Raw genomic sequence first — 25,119 nt, 5'->3', positions numbered from 1 at the left:
GGATTCCATCACTCGAGTTAGGAGGGATGTCTTCTGAAGAATTCTGTGAGGACGGTGCCATCTGTGGTAAGGTTGGGCATATCTGGACTGGAATTACAGCTCTGCCTTTTGTCTTTTGTCTTCAGTCATTGTACAAGTTATAGAAGCTTCCCGAGCCTCAGTTTCTCCACCTGTAAAATGGGTAAATAGTATTGCGGCAGCAAATGGTTTAACTGAGATGCCATGTGTAAAGTGCCAGATGCGCTCAATACACTCCCCTCCTCTGGTGGCTCCCAGTATTCAAGTATGTGTGTGTGTAAGCTCCTCTTGAGGAGAGGGGAGATGTCCCAGCTGACTCTGTCCACCTTCATGCCCACGCCCTGCTTGCCACATAGAGCAGCTGCTCCATGGAAGCCTGATGGAACGACTGAGCCCTTGCTGCAGGATCAGGCTCATCCCCAAGTCTGTAGAGGTGGGTGGAAGGCCACAGTGGGGAGGGATTGACTGTACCATTCCAGATCTCGATTCCGATATCTCCAGAGAGGAGGCCGAGGGAGAAAGGAAGGAGAGGATGAAGCATACAGGCAGAGGGAACTTGGGGAGGATTATGAGAGGAAGAGGAGCAGGAAGAAATGGAAGGAGGTAAAGGGGAGGGAGAGATGAGTCTGCAAACAGAAAAAATAAAGGAAAAAGAGAAGCTCTTTGAGATTTTCAGACATTAGGATGGAGAGAGAGGCAGCCAAGGTCTCTCATTTCCCATATGTGAGGAAGGGACCAGGTTAGGAGTGGGCTAGGGTGCTCAGCTGGTCTGAGTCTCCTTTGCTCCCCACCCAGATCTCACCAGGCTGGGGCAGGAAATGGATTTCAGCAGATGACCCCTCACACCCCCTACCCCCCACACCATCCAGCAAAATTGCCCAGATGAGGAAACCGAGGCCTGCAGAGAAGAGGCGGCTTGCGGAAGTCCCGGGCAGAGCCAGGATTGGACCCAGGTCTCCAAACTCCTGCACCAAACTCTTCCTGCCGAATTAGTCTGCCCCTGGGAGCCAGAGTGCTCCTATTCCGACATGAAGAAAGACAACATTAGGAATGCAGAGAGCAAATCCCAGGGTAATGGAGCCTGGTGTTTGCAATAAAAATTTAAATGTGCCGTCCTGGTGGCAATAGTGACTTTTATCTGATCAGCCTGTCAGCGCTTAAGAAGGCTGGGCTGTGTAAATGGCAAAAGCAAATTGAATTCATATTTACTGCCCTTGAGTCTGTGGGGTTTATTGTTTCCAATGGATTCATGTCTCTCTCCTCTCTCCCCTTCCTCCTTTTCCTCCCTGTTCTTACACTTACAAGTGCTTTTATTATCCGACATCTCACTGGGAAAGTTGACAAGAGAGAAGGCTGTTCTATGTGTGCAGATTTTTTTTCCATCTGCTGCTCCAAGTGAACTTTCCTCCTTCATCTGCCCTGCCCTGTGCCCTGGGGAGCTGGCCTATATGAACTGCCTCCTACAGTATCCTTTGTCCTCTGGCTTCCTGCATTTGGTTGCTGGGAGGCGCAGCAGGAGGTGAGAAAGAGGATGAGAGAGAGGGGGCCTGTTTCCTTGGCTGGCTCCCTCCCAGGCCGTAGTAGGTCAGTGGGTTGTATCCATCCCTGTCTCTCTTCCGTGGCTGTAACTCTGCATGGGTTCTGGGAACTGCCCTCTGCCTTCACCCCTTCAGGCTTGTGGTGAAAGGGTTTGAAAAGCCCTCCTCTGTTGCCAGCCCCTGGGGGCCTCGTCACCCCTCTTGGGTTTCCTTAAACCTGCCCATACGTGCATGCTTCAGTCGTGTCCAACTCTTTGCAACCTCATGGACTATAGCCTGCCAGGCTCCTCTGCCCATGGGATTTTCCAGGCAAGAGTGCTGGAGGGGTTTGCCATTCTCTTCTCCAGGGGATCTTCCCAACCCAGGGATCCAACTCGCATCTAACCCTGCCCACACCTCTGTAAACAGTCCCTTCATGACACGTCCCTCAGGTACACCTACGATTCTGTTCCCCCCTGACTGATGTCTCCCTGTCCCTTCTGTTCAGAAATGGGCAGGCACAGAGGACACTGTTCACAAAGTGGGAGGAGCCTCAGGGGCTAGCGCTAGACCTGGACAGTGAGGAGGAGTTTGCGCAGAGGTGGAGAGGACACACAGGCCTGGCATCCCAGACCACCACCCCCCTGAAGGGCTGGACAGCCCTGCCTCACCGCCCCTCCTACCCCTTTAGTGCTGCTCGGCTGGGGCATGTGGCACAGGACACTCTCGCAGGCCTTTTCTCTAGTGAGACTTTTTCTCAAGACTTATGTCTGCTGAGGGAATTTGTGGGGTTAGGGTTAGCAAAGGTAGCCCCGACTGTAAAGTCCTGAAAAGTCCTCTTGCTTTTGTGTGTCACCTTGTGAGTCTAGGTTGGCCAACAGGTAATGAGGATTCTGTCCCAAGGCCAATTAAAGACCTGACATTGGAGGTGGCAACGTGGGAATCCTTGCCTGTAACTGTGTCCCCCATCGCAGCAGCCCCCTCCCTACTACCCACAAATAGCCAAATAAACTCCCATCAAGCCAATTTGATTGCCTAAATTCTTTTTATTTTAATAATCAGAGGTGTTATTAGGAGTCCAAGATTAAACATGCTATGCTCGATGTTGTACCAAAGGCACAATAACAAGGAAGGGTAATAACCACGGGCCTGAGCAATGAGACAGCGTCCTTCTCAGAGCAGCCTGTGAGCTCTCATGATATAATGCCAGCGAGCAGCCCCTGATGAGGCCCAGCTGTGGACTTGCGGGAAGAGCTGCTTCAGGGAGGTCGGGCCCTCACCTCGGCTTCCCAGGGTGGGGAGAGGAGAGGGGGCTGTGAGGAGCAGGAGGACACTGCTAATAATCCTCATCCTGAAAGAGGAACTGTAGGCAGATGCTAGACACAGCCCCGCCTCAGGGAGCCCCAGTCTGAGGGGAGACACAGCCCCGCCTCAGGGAGCCCCAGTCTGAGGGGAGACACAGCCCCGCCTCAGGGAGCCCCAGTCTGAGGGGAGACACAGCCCCGCCTCAGGGAGCCCCAGTCTGAGGGGAGACACAGCCCCGCCTCAGGGAGCCCCAGTCTGAGGGGAGACACAGCCCCGCCTCAGGGAGCCCCAGTCTGAGGGGAGACACAGCCCCGCCTCAGGGCACCCCAGTCTGAGGGGAGACACAGCCCCGCCTCAGGGAGCCCCAGTCTGCTTAGTGAAATCCAGCCCCTACTTCTATTGACCTTCAAGGCTGATATGCTGGTCAGGTGTTAGCCTGTGATTCAGTTCCCTAGCTGGACTAAACTTCAGTACTGTTCCACCATTGCCTACACTATAGCCTGGGTGGCTTGAAGAAGAAAAGCCAATTTTAATTTTAGCCAGAGCCAAACATAATGAGGAGAGTAAATCATAGAGTGAACATTCCCCAGCCAAATGGAAATGAGTTTTGGATTATCTGCCGCTTTGAATTATCCACCCCACTGCTCCCTTCATCACCAAGGTCCTAGAGGGGACCACACACTCAGTTTGCTCCCCTGAGTGTGGGGACTAGGGAGAGGCTAGGGGCACTTGAGGGTGGTGCTGGTGAGTCAGTGAACCTGGGGATGCTCTGTGATTTAGAGCAGAGAAGAATGAAAGGGCTAAAATGACAGACTGGGTCACTGGATGTGAATCTGCTGAAGTCCTTGGGAGAGAGAGCTGGGACTGAAAGGCTGGATTGACTAGAAGTGCAGCCCTGTGTATCCACATTCTCCACGCTCCACCTCTGAGCTAAGAAGGAAGCAGGCCACCCAGGTTCCGAGAGCTGAAGCCTTGCTTGAGGCTTCAGGTGACAGAATCGAAAAGATGCTTGAAATGGGGCCGGGGGTATCGCAGAGAGAGAAAGAGAGTCTTGAAAGTCATGACTGAATAAAAGCACAAAACCAGAGCCCCCACACCCTCACACCTGAGGGCCGGAGTGGACGCTGACAGGAGGATACGGGGAGGAAGGCCGGTGCCTAAACTGCTGCTGCGAGCTGCCAGCCCTGTGGGCTGTCTGCGTCCCCTAAGCAGGCCCAGATCACAGGCAACCATGGAGATTAATGCATTCGTAGTTGACAACACGCCCACAAAACAGTATTTGTCCCTATCAAAGCCGAACGAATAAGCTTGCCTCCCGTCCCTCACACACCCTCTACTCGCAGACAGCCTCATTCACATCCCGGCCTTCATTCGTAAAACCAGGCCCTCTTTCACCCACACAGCCCTCCATTCACCAAGCACACAAGTTCTCTCAGTCATCACCTCCATTCATGCGACGCCCCCTCTCTCACACACAAAGGCACATTCAGTCAGACACGCCCGCTTCTTCACACACACACACACACCTCTCCACTCATACTCCACACCCCTCCGTTCACAGGTCTTCTTCATTCACACATAAACACTCACCGCGCACAAACACTCATCTGCATATTGGCTCACAGAGGTCTCAAGACAAAAGAGGACTCGTGTTCCACAACCCCGGTTGTGACTGCATTGGGTAGAAGACATTTTTCCATTCAACTCTCAATACCAACCATTTGCATGGCAACTAAAAGTCCCTTTCCTTCAGTGAGTGGCCTGTTTGTGTTAGTCTTTGAAAGAATGTACATAGCTTTTCGATCAATTTTTTTTTTTTTTATTCCCAATGGTCCAGGCTCAATGGGTAGCTTAAATCCTGAGAGTTATAATTAAGAAGTGTCCCCTGGGCTGGATTCCCCAGAAATGGACTTGAAACAAGGATTCGAGCTTAAGTGGTTTATTCAGCCCATGATGGCAGGGCACTCAGAAAAAAGGAAGAAGATGAGATGAGGAGGGGGACACAGCCAGGACAGGCTGTGCAGGAAGCAGGTCACTGCGAAGGGCCGCCAGGGATCACTCTCACTGGGGACCTGAAGGAGACTGCGCAGAACGTGCTTTGGAGTCATCCCACCCAACCAGTGAGGAAGTTGAGGAGTTTATCCTTCATCCCCCCTGCTGGCCTTGGTTGGGGGTCTGCTCTCCAGGGCATGAATTTGCCCCAGCCTGCCTGGCCTGCCCCAGATGGGAGTGAGCACACTCCTGCAGTAAGAGGGCATGAACAGAGTGTCAAAGGTGCCAAGGTGTACGCTGGAGCACTCATCCACCCATTCATTTGGTCATTCCCTCATCCCTTCTCTCTTCAAACGTCCCTGGTACTTGCTCTGTGCTAGGTACTGGCCTTGCTACTGGGGATTCAGAACTAAACAAAATACAGTCCCTGCCAAGAAGAGGTTCCCACGTGAATGAGGTAGAAGGCAGGGAAACACATAATTACACGGCAATACAATAAAAGCTACCGGGGAAGCTTGAACACGGAGGCAGAGCGCTGTCACCCAGAACAGAGAGGAAGCAGTTCTGAGCTTAATAACTTACTTACCGTAACAACTGCTTACCTTGGACAATGGAAGTTTCCACAGACTCTAAATGGGCTCAATCCGCCCTCGGATGTTTTAGATTCCGTTTCCCCTTCGCTTTCCTGTTACCTCTGCTATCTAAGACCACTCTTTGCAGCTAGGTTATGAAGCAGTCCCGGGATTCAGGATGTGGTTTCTGTCTCTGTGGCTTTGCCTGGGGACAGCACAGGGAATGTTTTTGCCCATCCTGTGTGAGCGTCTTTCTGCAGCCATGGAACTTGGACCTTCCAAGGGCAGAGGAATCCCTTGGGGATTTGGCTTTTTCTGCCTCTCTCTCTCTGTGTCTCTCTTTCTCCTCTCTCTTCAAACTAGAAGCTGTAACTCCAATATCAAAATTGAAGCTGCCTGATGTCAAAGACTGGGCTTCCCAGGTGGCGCCAGTGGTAAAGAACCTGCTTGCCATTGCAAGAGACATAAGAGACGCAGCTTCAATCCCTGGGTCAGGAAGATCCCCTGGAGGAGGGCATGGGAACCCACTCCAGTATTCTTGCCTGGAGAATCCCAAGGACAGAGGAGCTCGTTAGGCTATAGTCCATGGGGTTGCAGAGTCAGACATAACTGAAGCAACTTAGCATGAGGTCAAAGACTATGCCTCCTCCATCAGACTGAGAGATCTCTGAAGTTAGGAGCTATCTCCCTCTCCAACACATTCATTGAACTTGCACCCTCCTTTCTTTCTCAAGGTTCTAGAAGGATTTCTGTACAAGGCAGCATCAGAGAGGGGAATGGGGAATACCAGTTCTCTGATACTAACTCATTTTTCTTACCCTTAGAAGAAGCCCCAAACTGTTACTTCTGGAGGGCCTGGAAGGTAGTGGGCCTGGAAGATGGGGCAAGGGCAGGGCTGGAAGTGTCCAAGTGGAACCACACCCCAGGCTGGGGGCAGGGTCACCACCTGGCAACTCCTAGACCAGAGAAGCAGCGTCTTCTGGAAGCCCATGTCTAGAAATCAAGTTTCCTCTTCTCGTCCCCTGGCTCCAGAGTCGATCCCTTCAGAGCTTGTCTTGAGTGGTGTGATTTATGGGGAGCAACCAGCTCTCTGTGAGGGCAAAACGCAGGCGGCTGCCTCTCCTAGCAGATTCAGACCCCTCCCACTCTTATTAATTCACACTTTCCTATCAGCCTGGAGCACCCTGGAGGGGCCATTTCTTTTTACCTGAAGCAGAGACAGGCATCTTACTTGATTTACAGGCTCCAGGGGCGGGTGGCTCCTCGGCTAGTTGCTAAGGTATCTTTTAAATGGAAATCAGGGTGGAGAGATATCACATATATCGTGCCAGCCATCTGCTAAATGTTGCCTCTTCTGTCTGGAACAGCTTGAGGTGGTTCTGACAGGGAAGCAAGGCCCAGGGGCTGGGGGAAGTGGGGGAGGGAAGTCTGTGGTCTCCACATCAAGTGAAGGAAGGGGAACTTTCATTTTACGCCACCTTGCCTGCCATGTCCCTTAGCGTTCCCCTTTCTGTCCTCATCTTTCTTTTTTCCCTTTTGTTTTAAATGTAAAATCCCATCTGGAGATTCTGTGCAAACCACCAGCCTTGTTCCACAACTCTAAATTCATTGCCAGTACATTTAATTGTGTGCATGCGCTGTGTATGTGTGTGCGTGAGTGACTCACTACCGTTGGGCCTGACAGGTGGGTCCTCCTGAGCCAATGAAGCCTCAGCTTCTGAGAACACCAGCATTCCTTCTAGGCCCCTCCCCAAGCAGGAAACACAAGTGCCCAAATTTAGCTGAACAGCTGGGCCGTCCCAGGTTACTAAGCAATCTCGTAGTAGAGGCAGCCAGTTTCTATGTACACCAGGCACGTGGAAGCCTCTGGAGTGTCTCTTCTCTATCAGGTTCTTCTCTCTCCTCTTCTACTATTAGGGCGGCCCAGAGCTAGACTCTCCTGAGTTCAAATCGTGGTTCTTCTCGGGGGAGCTGGGAGAGTTTGGGCAGGTCCAAACCTCTTTGAACCTTCCTGGTGGTTAAAATAGGGGTAGCGATACTCAGGTCGTCAGGTATGGTAGGGCAGGTTACTCACTGGACAAACCTGTTCGTCTAAGGAACTCTCCACATGCCCAGTGGGGGCTGCTGCTGCTGCTGCTAAGTCACTTCCGTCGTGTCTGACTCTGGGCGACCCTACAGACGGCAGCCCACCAGGCTGCCCCGTCCCTGGGATTCTCCAGGCAAGAACACTGGAGTGGGTTGCCATTTCCTTCTCCAATGTGTGAAAGTGAGAAGTGAAAGTGACGTCGCTCAGTCGTATCTGACTTTTAGCGACCTCATGGACTGCAGCCCACCAGGCTCCTCCACCCATGGGATTTTCCAGGCAAGAGTACTAGAGTGGGTCACCATTGCCTTCTCCACCAGTGGGGACACCTCTTTCTAATTACACAAGAGCACCGTTGGACCAGCCTTAGCACTCACCTTGCAGAGTTGTGAAAACCAAGTGCAAACTTAGGGAAGGAGAGAGGAGACGCCGTTCCTACCCTGGGTAAACTCCTAGAGACGTGCTGATTTTCTCAGGCACTGCAGGTCCAGAGGAGACTGTTTCTCTTCCTCTTCAGCTCATCGCCTCTGTTTCTCTGGCAACTTTCCCGACTCACCGCTCCCCTCCCCCAGTCTTGGCTCATAGGCATTCCGAGCAGACAAGGTCTGGCTCCCTTGCAGATGGATTCTTCCCATGAAGGCTGATTCTGACATTTGATACCAGCATCCATTTCACAGCCTCCTTCAGATCTCCACGCACCTCTCTTGGTTTTGCCCACAAATAATCCTATGGCCCCTCCTGCCTGCTTTCATCGGCTTCTTTGTTCCTGATACCAGCCTTCTACTCCTAATCTCCACCCCTCCGTGGTCCCCTCCACCACCTACATTATTCCGAGACGCTAAGAGGGACCTGGGTTGCTCCTTCTAGCATTTGCTAAAATCCCTTCTCAAAAGAGAGAGCCCTCTGCCCCCTAGGGTGTGCACTAATTGCCTGTTATTCACCCTGTTCCTCTCACCTCCCTCCCAACTTGGGGTTTAAGCTGCTTTTTGTTGGCTATGAGAGTCATATATTAAGTGACAGTTCTCAGAATACAATTTTAATTAAGATTCAATAGTCACTTCTCTGTCAGTAATCTTCCATGCTGATTACTTAAAATATATTTACCCAGCTCTATTATGTCACTGATTTGAATTCATTAGACATTTGTTAATCCTCAACAAACTTTTTCTTAAAAACTGTGGTTTGTTTAGCATAATTTGCAAGGACAAAACTGTTTGAAACCATGGGCTCCATGCATCCCAAAGCGTCCATATCTTTCCTGCTTGCTGATGCTTTGTCACGCTCCCCCAGAGGGCAGCCAATGGAGGCAGGACTGAAAGGCACAGGATGCCGTGGGACAGGGCAGTCAGTCCATGTGACACTGATGTTGCCATACTGGTCAGCCTTCCAGGACACAGGGCAGGGTTGGAGAGGGTGGAGAGAGGATCTGGAGGGGCAGTGGAAGATACCCCCCACAGGCCACCAGCAGCCTCGGCCCTGAACTCACATGTATCTGACAGTGATTATTACCATTTGCTGTGTGTGTTATGAGGGGGAGACACTGGGAAGTGCTGCTGAGCCTCCAAAAATGCAGGGTTGATGGTTGCCAGAGGGGAAGGGTGGGAGGAAGGGATAGTTAGGGAGTTTGGGATGGACATGTACACACTGCTGTATTGCAAATGGGTAACCAACAGGGTCCTACTGTATAGCACAGGGAATTCTGCTCAATGTTATGTGGTAGCCTGGATGGGAGGGGAGTTTGGGGGAGAACGGATACACATATATGTATGACTGAGTCCCTTCGCCATCCACCTGAAACTATCACAACACTGTTAATCAGCTACACTCCCAATACTAAATAAACAATTTAAAAGAAAAAGAAAATGCAGTGTGACAAGAGCTCATGAGGAGGATGCCTTTCTCAAAGTCTGCCCCCTTCCTCCATAAACATACACAGGCACATACATACATCCACGCAGGCACGCAGCCCCCTCCAGTTTAACTAGCACGGGACATCCTGGGTGTGGCTGTCGCTGTCCCTGTGCCCCCCGTGAGTATAGGGGACACCTCTCACCTCTCCTTGAGCACATGCAGTGGCCAGAGGCATATTCCATGACTGCAGTGAGCCAACCTGGAGAGCATAGCAGATGACTGGCAGAAAATGCTTCTGAAGCTTCTGTGTGACCAGGCCACCCCACAAAGATGGTCTTCTCAGCTGATTAGCCAAGTGAGTGTTGGCTCTGGCCAGTGTTGATACAGAACTCAGAACTCAGTGACAATGCCAGAAATTCACTGGGCTCAGCACCATGGTTCATTCACTCATTCATTCATTCCTGGGTGTGGCTGTCATTGTCCCTGTGTCCCCCATGAGTATAGGGGATACCTCTCGCCTCTCCTTGAGAAGATGCAGTGGCCAGGGGCATATTCCATGACTGCAGTGAGCAGTCATGATTGGGCAACTTACTATGAGGTGGGTGTGGTATTGGTGCTAAGACACAGTGACAGGTGGACATGATAGATACACTCCCTGCTTCGTGGAGTTTCCGGTCTAGGAAGGCAGACATGTAAGTGATGAAGGAACTATGTAAGGGTGGTGAGTGATACATAGGACAAGTAGAGGGTTACTGTTGTTCAGTTGCTCAGCCATGTCCGACTCTTTGTGACTGCAGCATGCCAGGCTTCCCTGTCCTTTACCATCTCCCAGAGCTTGCTCAAACTCAAGTCCATCGAGTTGGTGATGCCCTCCAACCATCTCATCCTCTGTCGTCCCCTTCTCCTCCTGCCTTCATTCTTTCCAGCATCAGGGTCTGTTCTAATGAGTCGGATCTTCGCATCAGGTGGCCATAGTGTTGGAGCTTCAGCTTCAGTATCAGTCCTTCCAATGAATACTCAGGATTGATCTCCTTTAGGATGGACGGGTGGATCTCCTTGCAATCCAAGGGACTCTCAAGAATCTTCTCCAACACCACAGTTCAAAAGCATCAATTCTTGGCACTCAGCCTTCCTTATGGTCCAACTCTCACATCCATACATGACCACTGGAAAAACCATAGCTTTAACTAGACGGACCTTTGTTGGCAAAGTAATGTCTGCTTTAAATATGCTGTCTAGGTTTTTTGAGTATAGGGTACTAAGGGGCAAATAGCAGAAGGGTCCGTTTTGGTCTAGGTTTTGGAGAGGCTTCCTGGAGCAGGAGATGTTTAAGCTGAGCCTAGAGGTGGACTAGGAGTTTGGTTAGCCAGGAGTGGAGGTGGGAGAGAAGCCAGGGAGAGACCAGAGCAAGGAGGAAGTCCCAGAGGAAGAGCAGCCTTGCATTTATAAGTGAAAGAGGTTGAATGTAGTTGGAGCAAGAAGAACAAAGGCAGAGTTGGGAGAAGTAAAGTGAAAAAATGGGCAGAACCAGCTCTTGCAAAGACTTGTTCTTATGCCAAAAAGATAAGAAGAAGGTCAATGTAGATGGAGAAGATTCCTGTTTGTGTTATTAGGACAAAGTTAAGTGTGAATCTAGATGGTCAGACATATTTGCATGTTGAGAAAGTGGCAAGCAGACACCTCTGGGGTGGATGTGCCTGGTGGTACCAGGGTCAGGGCAGGCTGGTACCTTTCCTGGAAGAGGTCAGTGAAAGCAGGGACTGGCAAGGTGGGCAGTTGCTCACGGGACTTCAGAGCAGAGTTGCATGCCATTAGGCATGTTGACAAAGACTTTCAATGAGGGTGACCATAATGAAGATGAAAAGGAGAGATATCCTGTGGAACAGAGGTAAGCAAACTTTTTCTGTAAATGGCAAGACAATAAATATTTTAGGCTTTGCTGGCCCCATTCTACCTGTTGCAACTACTTACTCCCACCATTGTAGCATGAAAAAAAGAGCCATAGACAATATGCAGATGTGTGCAAGGCCGTGTTCTAATAAAACTTTATTTACAACTACAGGTGGCAGGCTATATTTGGCCCTTGGAATACAGTTAGCTAACCCCTGCTCTAATGATGCTGTCCGGTGTGGAAGCCCATAGCCACATAAGGCTACTGAGCACTTGAAATGTTCTCTAAGTATTAAATACTCTTAGATTTTGAAGACTTAGTACAAATAAAAAAGATTTCTACACACCTCATTCATAATTGTTTGTATTGATTACACATTGAAATAATATTTTAGATACAGTAGGCTAAATTAAATACCTGATTAAAATTGATTTCACTTGTTTCTTTTCACTTTTTTAATATGGCTGTATAATTTAAATGTAATTTAATATGTATGTAATTTAAAATTACATTTATGGCTCATGGTACATTTCTATTAGACAGTGTTATTCAGGACTAATCCTACAGATGAAATGTAGAGTAAGTTTCTAGCCCTAAAGGATCTCAGGTGGTAGATTTACCTTTAAAGAGATACAATGATGGAATTCAAATCTTCACAGTAAAGTAATATTCAATTGGAATAGGTTTTTTTATTTACAAAGCATTTTTTTAGAAAAGCATAAATATTTACTGAGATGTAAAAAAAAGTCTTGCTATATAAAGAGATGTCTCATATTTCATAGAAGATAGACTCTGACAAATATGTTAATTATTCTAAATTAATTTAGAATGGGTTTTAAAATTTACTATATATCTTGGTTTTTTTTTTTTTTTTTGGTATCAGCTAGTTGTCTGCATCTGTGCTCCTCAAACAGAGCAATGGAGCTCTGCTTTCTCAAGATATTAATAGTTGTTATGCAAAAAAGGAGTATATTTAACTAAAAAAAGAAGCCACATGGAATTAAACATTAATCCAAATTTCTTTACTGCCACAGAATTTCTCAACCCTTCTGAACTTGCTAGTGCGTAGGGAGCTTTCACAAGAGTAAGAGAGGGCTGTGCTTCCCAATTCACTGGCCTTAGGAGTCTTCCTGTAGAACCCAATTCACACTCCTAGAAGGCAAATTGAGAGGTGCTGGTCTGCGTGATGCAACAAAACCAGTGTGGATAATTTTCCAAAAGTCCAGCTCTGTGGAAGTTTTTAGCACCACGTAAATAGAGCCACACTGCGTGCAACATGGAATAGTGAGAAAACTATAAGATTTGAAGGTTCAAAGACCTGAACCAAAGCCCCATCCCTTCCTTCCCTGGATAGCCATTCTTGCAAAAGCACGTTCTATGTGCCAGGCGGTGCTTTAAGCCTTTTATTCAGTGGTGAATTAAAAACAAGTCCCAACTGTTTGGAGCTTTGTTGTCATTTAAGAAGACAAACAATAACAAGACACATAGATGAAATGTACAGTAAGGTAGATAGCGATCAATTCCAAGGTGAAAGTAGAGCAAGGAAGAGGGATGTGCACAGAGGGTAAGGCCTCGGAGAGAAAGTGACTTTTTCATAAGGACCTGAAGGAGGTTCTTAGGCTGCGGACAAGTCCTCATCTATATACACTGATAAGTCCTTCCCTGTGAAGGGTGCTCCCAAAGCCCAGATGAGGTGATGTATACGAAGATCTGGGCAAGGGACCAGTACATACTGAGTGCTCAGAAGTCTGTGCCTTGGTTTCCCATCCCACCCCCTTCTTCACTCCCCTAAGCTCCCAGAGACTTACCCACTCTGTGGATTCTCCATGATAAAGAATTTATCCAAAGGCAGCTCCCCACTTACCCTGACTCCCAGGGACAGCTCTCTCCTTGTCCACCTTCTCGTTCTTAGGGAATGCTGGTCTGATCTGATTTCACAGTGAGCCTAATCCAGTTAAGAAGGCAAAACCGCTTCAAAAGGCTGCTATAATGTATGTTTCAAATCCAAAGATTACTAGACAAACCACTGGTATGGAATTATCCATCCATCCATGCATCCAACAAGTATTGAGCACCTACTGTGTTCCAAGCACTGTGCTAGACGCACTGTTGTTGTTCAGTCACCAAGTCATGTCTGACTCTTTGTGACCCCCAAGGACTGCAGCCCGCCAGGCTCCCTTGTCCATGGGATTTCCCTGGGCAAGAATATTGGAGCGGGCTGTCATTTCCATCTCAAGGGGATCTTCCCAACCCAGGGATTGAACTTGTGTCTCCTGCATTGGCAGGCAGATTCTTTACCGCTGAGCCACCTGGGAAGTGATTGGAGCAATGAACAGAACAGACAAAAGCACCTGCCCTCCTGGAACTGACATTCCAGTTGGGGAGATAGAAAATATTCCATAAACATAATTAATAAGTAAATCAAGTAGGCTGTTCCAAGGCAATAAGAGCTAAGGAGAAAGGAAACATTAGAACCGTTATCAGCAGGATTGCTAGAAGAGATCACTCCTGCATGAGCTGATGCCATTCTCCACTGCTCCCTAGGGCAGCTGGTAGGTGTGGGAGAGGGTGCTGCGGGAGAGGGCGTTAGGAAGTCGCCTCCCGACCCTGACCTCGTGTCCCTCTCTTCCAGGCACCACGGCCTGAGTGACCAGACCATGGAGACCCTGCTTGGCGGCCTGCTGGCATTTGGCATGGCGTTTGCTGTGGTCGACGCCTGTCCCAAGTACTGCGTCTGTCAGAACCTGTCTGAGTCACTGGGGACCCTGTGCCCCTCCAAGGGGCTACTCTTCGTGCCGCCAGACATCGATCGGCGGACAGTGGAGCTGCGTCTGGGCGGCAATTTCATCATCCACATCGGCCGCCAGGACTTCGCCAACATGACGGGGCTGGTGGACCTGACCCTGTCCAGGAACACCATCAGTCACATCCAGCCCTTCTCCTTCCTGGACCTGGAGAGCCTGCGCTCCCTGCACCTTGACAGCAACCGGCTGCCCAGCCTGGGGGAGGACACGCTGCGGGGCCTGGTCAACCTGCAGCATCTCATCGTGAACAACAACCAGCTGGGCGGCATCGCAGACGAGGCCTTCGAGGACTTCCTGCTGACGTTGGAGGACTTGGACCTCTCCTACAACAACCTCCACGGGCTGCCCTGGGGCTCTGTGCGGCGCATGATCAACCTGCACCAGCTGAGCCTCGACCACAACCTGCTGGACCACATCGCCGAGGGCACCTTTGCCGACCTGCAGAAGCTGGCCCGCCTGGACCTCACCTCCAACCGGCTGCAGAAGCTGCCCCCGGACCCCATCTTCGCCCGCTCCCAGGCCTCGGCTCTGACCGCCACGCCCTTCGCCCCACCCCTGTCCTTTAGTTTCGGGGGCAACCCGCTGCACTGTAACTGCGAGCTTCTCTGGCTTCGCAGGCTGGAGCGGGACGACGACCTGGAGACTTGCGGCTCACCGGGGAGCCTCAAGGGCCGCTACTTCTGGCACGTGCGCGAGGAGGAGTTTGTGTGCGAACCGCCGCTCATCACCCAGCACACGCACAAGCTGCTTGTCCTGGAGGGCCAGGCAGCCACGCTCAAGTGCAAGGCCATCGGGGACCCCAGCCCCCTCATCCACTGGGTGGCCCCCGATGACCGCCTGGTGGGGAACTCCTCCAGGACCGCCGTGTATGACAATGGCACCCTGGACATCCTCATCACCACGTCTCAGGACAGCGGCGCCTTCACCTGCATCGCCGCCAACGCCGCCGGGGAGGCCACGGCCACGGTGGAGGTCTCCATCGTCCAGCTGCCGCACCTCAGCAACAGCACCAGCCGGGCGGCGCCCCCCAAGTCCCGCCTCTCCGACATCACCGGCTCCAGCAAGACCAGCCGCGGAGGTGGAGGAAGTGGGGGCGGGGAGCCTCCCAAAAGCCCCCCGGAACGGGCTGTGCTGGTGTCCGACGTGACCACCACCTCGGCCCTGGTCAAGTGGTCGGTCAGCAAGTCTGCCCCGCGGGTGAAAATGTACCAGCTGCAGTACAACTGCTCCGACGATGAGGTACTGATTTACAGGTGAGCCGGGGCTGCCGCAATGCAGGGAAGTGTCCAGATGGGCCTGGAGGAAGTGATGGGGAGGGTTTAGAGCTGTTCCTACCTATGCCGCCCTCCACCCCCACCCCCTAGAGGTGTTTGTGCGATTCCAGGGACAAACTGTGCCATTTGTGCAGGTGAGAGGAAATAGAACGAACATTATGTACAAGTTTAAGGAGAGGGTGCCCTACAGGTGCAGCCTGAAGAGATGTGTATGTGGGAGGACGGTGCCTCCCAGAGGTCTGGCGGTGCTAGGTGGTCTCAACGACTATGAGCTCCGAGTTTTCTTCTTCTTCTTTTTCAAAATTAATTATTTTACAATATTGTGATGGTTTTGTCATACATCAACCAACATGAATCAGCCACATTTGAGCCTTAAATGGAGGACACACAATAACTATAAGCAGATCTCTTGGCCAGAGGATCTGACTCCTCCAACGAAGGATGAATCTGGCCTTCACCTAGATTCATAGGCAGTCATGGTTAAGGTCAGGAAGTGTAGAATTCAGATCATCACTCTGCCATTTGCTAATCATTTAATTCTCTTGCCCTGCCTCAGTTTTCCTCATCTGTAAAATGGGGATAATCCACACCTGAGTTAGTCTGCTGGTGAAAGTGAAACTGTTAGTTGCTCAGTTGTGTCCAGGTCTTTGCAACCCCATGGACTGTAGCCACCAGACTCGTCTGTCCTTGGAATTCTCCAAGAATACTGGAGTGGATAGCCATTCCCTTCACCAGGGGATCTTTCCAACCAAGGGATCAAACCTGAGTCTTCTGCACTGCAGGCAGGTTGTTTACTGTGTGACCCACGAGGGAAGCCCACACTGGCTGAAGAAGAAAAAGGAAGAGGTAACATGTTGGTTCCCATAACTGAAACTCAGCATCCTGCCTCAGACCCAGCTGGATCAAAGGGCCCACAAGCAACCTGCACTCAGTTTCTTTGCTTCCCTAAGTTTTGTTTTCTTCTGGGTTTGCCTTCACCGTCACACACCTCTTTCCTCTGGGCAGCCCTAGAAGAAGAGCCTCCCTGTCCCAGTTGTTCCGCCAAAGTCCTGGATGAGCTCTGATTAACCAGAGCAGGTCATGTGAGCCAGTGGATATTAGGTCATCCTGCCCAGCTGTCCTGACCTCTCCAGGTGTCAGTCTTTTCATCTGTAAAATGGAGACAATAGTGTTGACTTTGTTGATCTGCTGTGAGGATCAAAAGGTCATTTCTTAGGCTGGTAGAAGGGAGGTGAAGACTCAAAAGCTGCAACAGAACTGCTTAAGTTGTTCAGAAGGAAGGCTCCATCAGATGATGAATCCAGGCTAAAGGGTCAGGGTCTGACCACAGGTGTGTTTCCTTTGCAGCCAGATTCTGGCTTATGTTAAACATGACAGATGTGCCTTAGAGTCTTACAGCTCAAGGAATGTATGGTTTCTTTTGAAATCCTGTGTGTTTTATCATATCCATTCAAAATGATTATTCTGAAAAGGGATCCCATAGACTTTACCAGACAGCTGAAAGGTCCATGGTGCAAGAGAGCTCAAGAACCTTGATCCATTGATGAGGTTTCTTCCAGCTCTGACTTTCTCACCTGATGAATAGGTCTCTGGATGGGAAGGTGTGGATGAAGAAAGGCATTTATTCACCAAATGAAGTTCATGAGATGGAGGGTGGGAACACCGTGGACCCTGGTGGAGCCAAGGAACTTCCCTTACCTTGCGTCACATATGTGGCTTGTCTGGGGGGCAGTTTCCTTCTCAGGATATAATGAAAACAGCAGTAGAACTTAGCTGAAGTATATGCATTCATATATATATATATATATGAAATTAAATAATACATATTGTTATATATGTGACATACATGTGAAATTAAACAATATACATATGTATTTTTCTGCTTACAAAAGTAAGTCTTTGTAGAAAATTTGGAACATTGACAAAATGATAAAGAGATAGAGAAAAATTGCCTGTAATCCCACCACTCACAGTTAGCCAGAGCATTTGGTCTCTAAGTTTTATTTCAGTTTAAAACAATATTCATGATCAATCTAATATGTCCTTTTGTTTCTTAATTCTTTCACTCAACATTGTGCCTTGCTTAGATCTCATGATATTAAAATATTTTTCATTTGGCTATAACATAATTTATTTAATCAATCTTTTAATTTTGGACATTTAGGCTGTTTCTATTTTTCAGTATTAAAAGCAAAAAAAGCAGTAAAGCAGCAATGGATGTATCTTTTTACATAAATATGTTATCCAAAACTTCAGTGATTCCTTAGCCTATTTTCCTAGGGGTTGAGTCACTGGTTTCATAGGTAAATAATGATCTTTATACATTGCATATAAACACTTAGTTATCCTCTCACCAGTGAGAGGTACCCATTTTGACCACACCCTTGCCAATTATAGATATATAATTACTTTCATTTTTGCCAATCTCATGGGTGAAAAATGGAACTTGTTTTAATTTGCATTTCTTTGATAGCGTGTGAGGTTGACCTTTTGAAAATAAGTATATTGCTTCACTTGTGAATTTATTATATGGTTTTGACTTTGATATAAAGTGTAAAGGTGAAAAGCTACCAGCTCTGAGGCCTACACAGGCATAGAATGAAAGAAAATGCAGTTTGCAAGGGAAGAGATGCTGGCATCAAGGTGGCAAAAAGCCAAGACTGCCAGGATGGAGCCCCTCCCTGAGGCATCTCAGAAATCCTGGGAGGACCCCAAGAGGGGTCAGAGTTATGCTTCTGAAGTCACTCAAAGCTGAATTCAAACCACTTTTATTTGGTGATTGAGATCTTGGAGACACTAGCTTTATAAATAGAAATATAGGCAGACTTTGGAGATAATTTTGGATTGGGTTCCAGACCATGCCAATAAAGCAAATATTGCAATAAAGCCAGCCACATCAATTGTTTGGTTTCCCAGTGCATATGAAAGTTATGCTGCCACTATACTGTAGTCTATTAAATGTGCAATAACATTATGTCTCAAAAAGCAATGTACATACTTTAATTAAAAAAATACCTTAATGCTAAAAAATACCAACCATCATCTGAGCCTTCAGAGAATCATAGTAGTAACACCAAAGATCACTGGTCACGGACACCATAACAAATATAATAATAACGAAAAAATTTTGAAATTGTGAGAGAATTACCAAAGTGTGACACAGAGACATGAAGTGAGAAAATGCTGTTAGAAAAACATCAGCTATAGACTTCTTCAAGGCAACATGGCCTCAAATCTTCAATTTGTAAAAAATACAGCATTCGCCAAGTGTAATAAGCAAAGTGCAATAAAGAAAAGTAAATGGAAGCATCAGGAAGCTTAGGGAAAAAAATGCAGATAACAGTGCTGACTTCCCCTTATTGAGGTCTTGAAGATTAGAAGAGAAACATCATGGAAAGCTCTCTGAATCGTGCAGGCGTGTAATAAGTGTTCAGGCAATACAAGTGATTATTGTTGTTGTTATTAGCAATAGGGGTAGGAGTAACAGTAATGGTGAGAGTGAGACCATTATCTTGTCTGCCATCCTGGGGGGCAAAGGGAAGAGGAAGGTTAGATACACAGCTCAATCTTTAAGAGGCCAGATTTCCAAAATTTAAAGGAAAAGGCCAGTGTGCGTCTGTAGCCAGTTAATAGTAATGGCAATCACTAGACAGCATTTTTGCCAACTTACTGTGGGTTTTACATGTAGCTTTCCAAGAAGTAAGTATCTCATTTCATTCTCCTGGACATACCAGGAAATATAAAAGACCAAGAGAATTTAAACTCTCCCAAGGTCGCACCCCTGACTTCAGTTCCGAAATTCAGCCACCGTGGCCATTCTGCCTTCGTCCTTACAGTACAACTGGCTGTTAGGACAAATAGGAGACTCCAAGGAAGAGCAGTAGGTTTTTAGAAAGCAAACTGTCCCCACAGGAAAGAAGAGACACCAACCGGGCTGCACGGTGGCTCTGTGAAATGCTCAGCATTCAACAGCGACGTGTTCACAAGAGGGGCAGAAAGGTTTCTACCCGAAGATGAATATGACAGCACTCAAAAAACTATGATCATGGCATCCAGTCCCATCACTTCATGGCAAATAGATGGGGAAAAAGTGGAAACAGTGACAGATTTTATTTTCTTAGACTCCAGAATCACTGTGGATGGTGACTGCAGCCATGAATTTAAAAGACACTTGCTCCTTGGAAGAAAAGCTATGACAAACCTAGACAGCATGTTAAAAAGCAGAGACATCACTTTGCTGACAAAGGTCCGTGTAGTCAAAGCTATGGTTTTTCCAGTAATCATGTATGGATGTGAGAGTTGGACCATAAAGAAGGCTGAGCACCAAAGAATTTCAGCTTTCAAACTGTGGTGCTAAAGAAGACTCCTGAGAGTCTCTTGGACAACAAGGAGCTCAAACTAGTAATCCTAAAGGAAATCATCCCTGAATGTTCATTGGAAGGACTGATGGTAAAGCTGAAATTCCAATACTCTGGCTGCCTAATGGGAAGAGCCGAATCATTGGAAAAAACCCTGATGCTGGGTGAGGTTGAAAGCAGGAGGAGAAGGGGACGACAGAGGAGGAGATGGTTCGATGGAATCACTGACTCAATGGGCATGAGTTTGAGCAAACTTTGGGAGATGGTGAAGGACGGGAAAACCTGGCGTTCTGCAGTCCATGGGGTCGCAAAGAGTCGGACAGGACTGAGTGACTAGACAACAACAATATCCGATACAGAGATGCTCACGGCAGGGCTTTTAATCCATGTTTGTCGCAGGAAGGACAAACCTGCTGGCTGAGAAGGAGGCTGCAGGAAGACTGGACAAGAGCAGCAGGCAAAGCCACAGTTTCCAAACCGCCTCCCTTTCCCCGCAAGAACAGCCACAGCAGTAATGGTGCAAAGTTGCATCAAGAGCTTGTTTGAACCAGGCACTATTCTGAGGACTTTATACATATGAACTCAACAGTTTTTCCAAAACCCCGGGGGGTTGAGAACTACCGTTCTTTCACTTCCCATATAAGAAACTGTCTCAATGTTTCAGAGTCAGAACTTGAATCCAGGCCATGTGGAAAGGGCAAGACCAATACTCAGGGAGGGACCCAAGGTCAACAGAGACACGTCATACCGCCCTGCGTTTGTTCTGGTCCCCAGGCCCCAAGGGTCACATCCCAGGACTAGAGAGTACAAGCCAAGGTTCCAAGCCCGTGGGAGTGAGCTTGAGACAGCAGGGACAGAAAGAGGAGTGCCCAATATGGGAAAAGCGCAGATATTCTGCTTTTGAAGACTAGACTCATATAAAGCATAGGATGCTAGGCTGGGCGTGGACATTCCAAATTCCAGAAGGGATTGCTCAACAGATGGCTGTAAGCCCTTGGCAAAGAATGCCAATTGCCAGAACCCCATAAGGACTCCCAAGGGGCCAAATCATGCCTAGGTATTGAGTTGTCTTCAGGGGACACTGTGACCCAGTTCTTTTTCTTTTTCATGTTTTAATTGAAGTATAGTTGATGTACATAGTTTACAGATGTACAACATAGTGATTCACAGTTTTTAAAGGTTATATTCCATTTATAGCTCCTGCAAAATACTGGCTATATTCCCTGTGTTGTACAATGCATCGTTGTAGCCTATTTATTTTAAATGTAATAGTTTAAATTATTCTTCATCTTTAAATCTTTAATCTTCTTAATCCCCTATCCCAATCTTGCCCCTCCGCCCGACTGGTATAGCCGCTAGTTTGTTCTCTATACCTGTGAGTCTTTCTTACGTTATATTCACTATTTTCTGACCCAGTAGTTCTTTTCATCTGCCCCCCTCATCATTCACAAGGACAGCCCTTCCCAGTGACATCCCTCCTGACACGAGATTCTCTCCACGAGACGCATTCATCCCCATGCGTCTCCATGGGGGAAGGTGGGCCAGAACCTCTGGGGTGATAGATGCTGTTGGAAAGCATCCTAGCGGGTTTCCAGTGGCTGAGACTCACTGCCGTAAACAGAGTGCATCACAACTGTAAAGGACAGGTGACAAAAACCCCACCCTGAGTTTGGGCGAAAACGGAGATGCATAAACTGTGAAATGAACTTGTCAACCAGATTATTTTTTAGTTCCTTTTTTTCCAAAAATTTAGTTTTAATTGGAGAAGAATGGCTTTACAACGTTGCGTCAGTTTCTGCCATGCGACAGGGTGAGTCGCCTGTAAGTATACATATGTTCCCTCCCCCGTGAGCCTCCCTCCCACCCCACCCTCACTGACACAATATACACTAACGTGTAGACAGACAGCTAGTGGGAAGCTGCTGCGCAGCGCAGAGAGCTCAGCCCAGTGCTCTGGGACCAGATTGCTTACCAAATTGCTGTGCACATGCGAGAAAGCCTCTGGCTTGTACCTCCACACCTGCCCCATTCTGCGCTGCTCAGAATATTTTCTTATTGACATGGATAATGACACAGAAAATATGTATTCTTTTTGGTTCAAATACTCAGCTGCCATAGTTCAAGATGAAGAAAATCTGGCTTGATGGGAGTTTTGTATGGCATCAGCTCAGAGTTTTAGCTGATCTCAAGGATGTTGTGGCTGAAAAGTGATGGAGCTGCCAAAAGACTCCTGTAATTGGGGGCTGTGTTAGCAGAAGTCAAGTGCTGAGATCATGGGAGGTTGCAGTTTTAACCACTGAGTCATTTTGAGCTGGTCAAAGCAGAGCTGTACCACGTTTACTACAGGAAGACACAGTCTTCAGAGATTCTCTTCACCAGTGCCAATATATCCAGAGATCCACTGATGAGAATGGGATTCTAGAATCTTGTGAGATGGGCAGAGATTGGTGATGACAGGATTTGGGAAAGAAGTCATATATCCTTTAATTTATTCACAGAACGTAGGAGTAGAAGAGAACACACACACACACACACACACACACACACACACACACACTCTAAAGCAGGTATCGGCCCATTGCAACAAAAAAATTCCAAGAGCAGCACCTGTGCCTTCCTCTCTCGTTGCTCTCCATCTGGCTGCAGAAGACTTGGCTTGTGTCTTTCTTCCTCTCTAACGTGTGCCGCGCATGCATCCTCATCTCCGTATCCCCCGCTCCTAGTGAGACCTGGCCCGTGACAGCTAGTGGGTCAATATCTGGTGAACTGAACAGAATGGATGCGAACATCAGGGCTGCCCGACAGCACACAAAGCAAGAGCTGCCGCAAGGTAGCGAGCTGCCCATACCAGGACGATTCAAGCTGATTCCATACCAGGGATGCCCAGTGGGCAGCCTGACTGTAACATTTGGCTTAAACGGTCCCACCCTGATGGTCTGTGACTCTGTTTAAGGCTTATTATCCCATGATCAAGACAATATGGTTACCACAGTTGCTAAATCCACCTGCTTTTGCCAATTGGGGCCACATGGCATCTTGCCTCCCAGGGTTAGGGTGCCCTGTCTCATAGGGGTTGGAGCCCAGGGCCTGAGGTTGCAGATAGGGACCTTGGTGGAGGCTAAATTGTCCAGCCAGATTGGACATGTCATTGACAGGTGACCACTGACTGACACCATGGGCCTGCAGAAACCCTGGGAGCTGGGAGCTGTGTGTGAACCATCAGGTTCTAGTCTGTATACCTAGGCTTCCCTGGTGGCTCAGCAGTAAAGAATCTGCTTGCAGTTCAGGGCTCAGCAGTAAAGAATCTGCTTGCAGTTCAGGGCTCAGCAGTAAAGAATCTGCTTGCAGTTCAGGAGGTCCGGGTTTGATCCCTGGGTCAGGAAGATCTCCTGGGAAAGGAAATGGCAACCTACTCTAGTTGATTTGCCTGGGAAATCCAATGGACAATCCTGGTGGGCTGTCATCCATGGGGTTGAAAAAGAGATACGATTAGTGACTGAACTACGACAAACAACAACAATCTACACACCAGGAAGGGGAAGCAGAGGCCTGGCTAATCCCAAACCATGGATAACTCAGGATTTGAATTTGGCTGTGAAATAGTGTCTTGCTTTTTTTTAATTATCAGATGATTAGCTCTCTAATTATCTAAGGGTTTTTGCTGACCTCCCAAGGCATTTGCCTTCCCCGAGTACCCACAATGGAGCCCTGCAGGCAGCTCTGGGTCATACTAGACACAGACAGTCCACAAGTGGGACCATGTGATCGAGGAAGACTGACTCCTGCATCTGTCAGCCCCAGGGCCTGCCCTTTCAGGAAGTGACTGGTATTCATGGGGACAGTGTCAGAGGTGGGGGAGTCAATGAGGGGAAGAAGGCTGGGAGAGGGGAGTCAGAAAGAAGGGGGCCTCCCTTCCCCAAGGAGAGAGCAACAGTCCATCCCAGCTGTGCCCCATCCCTGGTATGACCTGGTAGGTTAAGTGTCCCGCATGTTATTATCAGCCCGAGTGACATTTGCAAACACTTGTCTCTAAGAGTCATCAAGAACATCTGTCACCAGGCGTGATGTTGGAACAGTCCCCAGGGGAACAGCCAGCGTACTTCTAAAGCACAGCATGGAATTAGCCAGAATGCAGCCTTGTCTTCGTGAGGCTTATTCTGCTGTCATCATCTCCACATAGCAAAAGTGAGGGCTTATGAGGCAAGAGACCCTGAAGGTGGTGGAAGATAGTAGCCATTCTATGACCTGCTGCAACCTTATCTTTAACCGATGGATGTGAGAGTTGGACTGTGAAGAAGGCTGAGCACCAAAGAATTGGTGCTTTTGAACTGTGGTGTTGGAGAAGACTCTTGGGAGTCCCTTGGACTGCAAGGAGATCTAACCAGTCCATTCTGAAGGAGATCAACCTTGGGATTTCTTTGGAAGGGATGATGCTAAAGCTGAAACTCCAGTACTTTGGCCACCTCATGCGAAGAGTTGACTCATTGGAAAAGATTCTGATGCTGGGAGGGATTGGGGAGGCGAAGGGGACGACCGAGGATGAGATGGCTGGATGGCATCACTGACTCGATGGACATGAATCTGAGTGAACTCCGGGAGTTGGTGATGGACAGGGAGGCCTGGCATGCTGCGATTCATGGGGTCGCAAAGAGTCGGACACGACTGAGTGACTGAACTGAACTGAACTTCCCATACCATATTCCTCCATGACATAATCCCCACCTTGAACTCACCTTATTGAGTTTTGCAGGGCTAGAGTGGGGCATTTTATTATTACTATTATTATTACTGTTGGTCTGTCTCCCATCTAGGGAAAAAATAAGGCAGATTCAATCTGCCTATTCCATCATTTTGAATCAATACCCCAGTGGAGATTGCCCCTGCTCCCTACCCCATGAAAATGCAGCAAATTGGAACTCCACAAAAGGGTAGAGGGAAATTTCCTAATGAACCTACGATCCTGTGGATATGGGGAGAAACTTCTGGGGAGGATGCTCCCTATAGTATAAGTCACTCAGTCGTGTCCAGCTTTTTGTGACCCCATGGTCTATAGCCCACCGGGTGTCTCTGTCCGTGGAATTCTCTAGGTAAGAATACTGGAGTGCATAGTCATTCCCTTCTCCAGGGGATCTTCCCAACCCAGGGACTGAACCCGGTCTCCTGCATTGCAGGCAGATTCTTTACCATCTGAGCCACCAAGGAAGCCAGGGAGGGCCATACCAGATATAAGAGCTCCCATCTATGCAGGGGGAGGGTTCTTTGATTCAGCTGCCTCCACAGACATCTCAGCTTCTACTGAAAGGTTGGATTGGACCCCACTGTCAGGGAAAAAATGTATAAAGGAGAAAGTTGGGGTGACTGGGGCAGAAAGATTCCCGGAAACTCCCTGGTTAGAGCCAAAATCAGCCTGCCTTGGATTTGATATTTTTTTACACTGTTTGACTATTGAAATCT

At 48.5% G+C, this 25,119-nt stretch overlaps 1 protein-coding gene across 1 annotated transcript in view; it reads left to right on the top strand.

The window, feature by feature from the left end:
* The first annotated feature begins 13,886 nt into the window (after window positions 1-13,886).
* LRFN2 (leucine rich repeat and fibronectin type III domain containing 2) overlaps window positions 13,887-25,119 on the top strand; it is a 41,211-nt gene continuing 29,978 nt past the window's right edge. Inside the window, exon 1 of the mRNA XM_068961065.1 lies at window positions 13,887-15,286. Within this exon, the coding sequence (XP_068817166.1) occupies window positions 13,887-15,286 (1,400 nt within the window). The remainder of the gene's footprint in view (window positions 15,287-25,119) is intronic.

This window comes from Capricornis sumatraensis, chromosome 22 (assembly GCF_032405125.1).
Source record: "Capricornis sumatraensis isolate serow.1 chromosome 22, serow.2, whole genome shotgun sequence".
Taxonomy (NCBI): Eukaryota; Metazoa; Chordata; class Mammalia; order Artiodactyla; family Bovidae; genus Capricornis; species Capricornis sumatraensis.
Note: the sequence above shows the minus strand (reverse complement) of the source record. Positions and strands in the feature narration are given on the sequence as shown.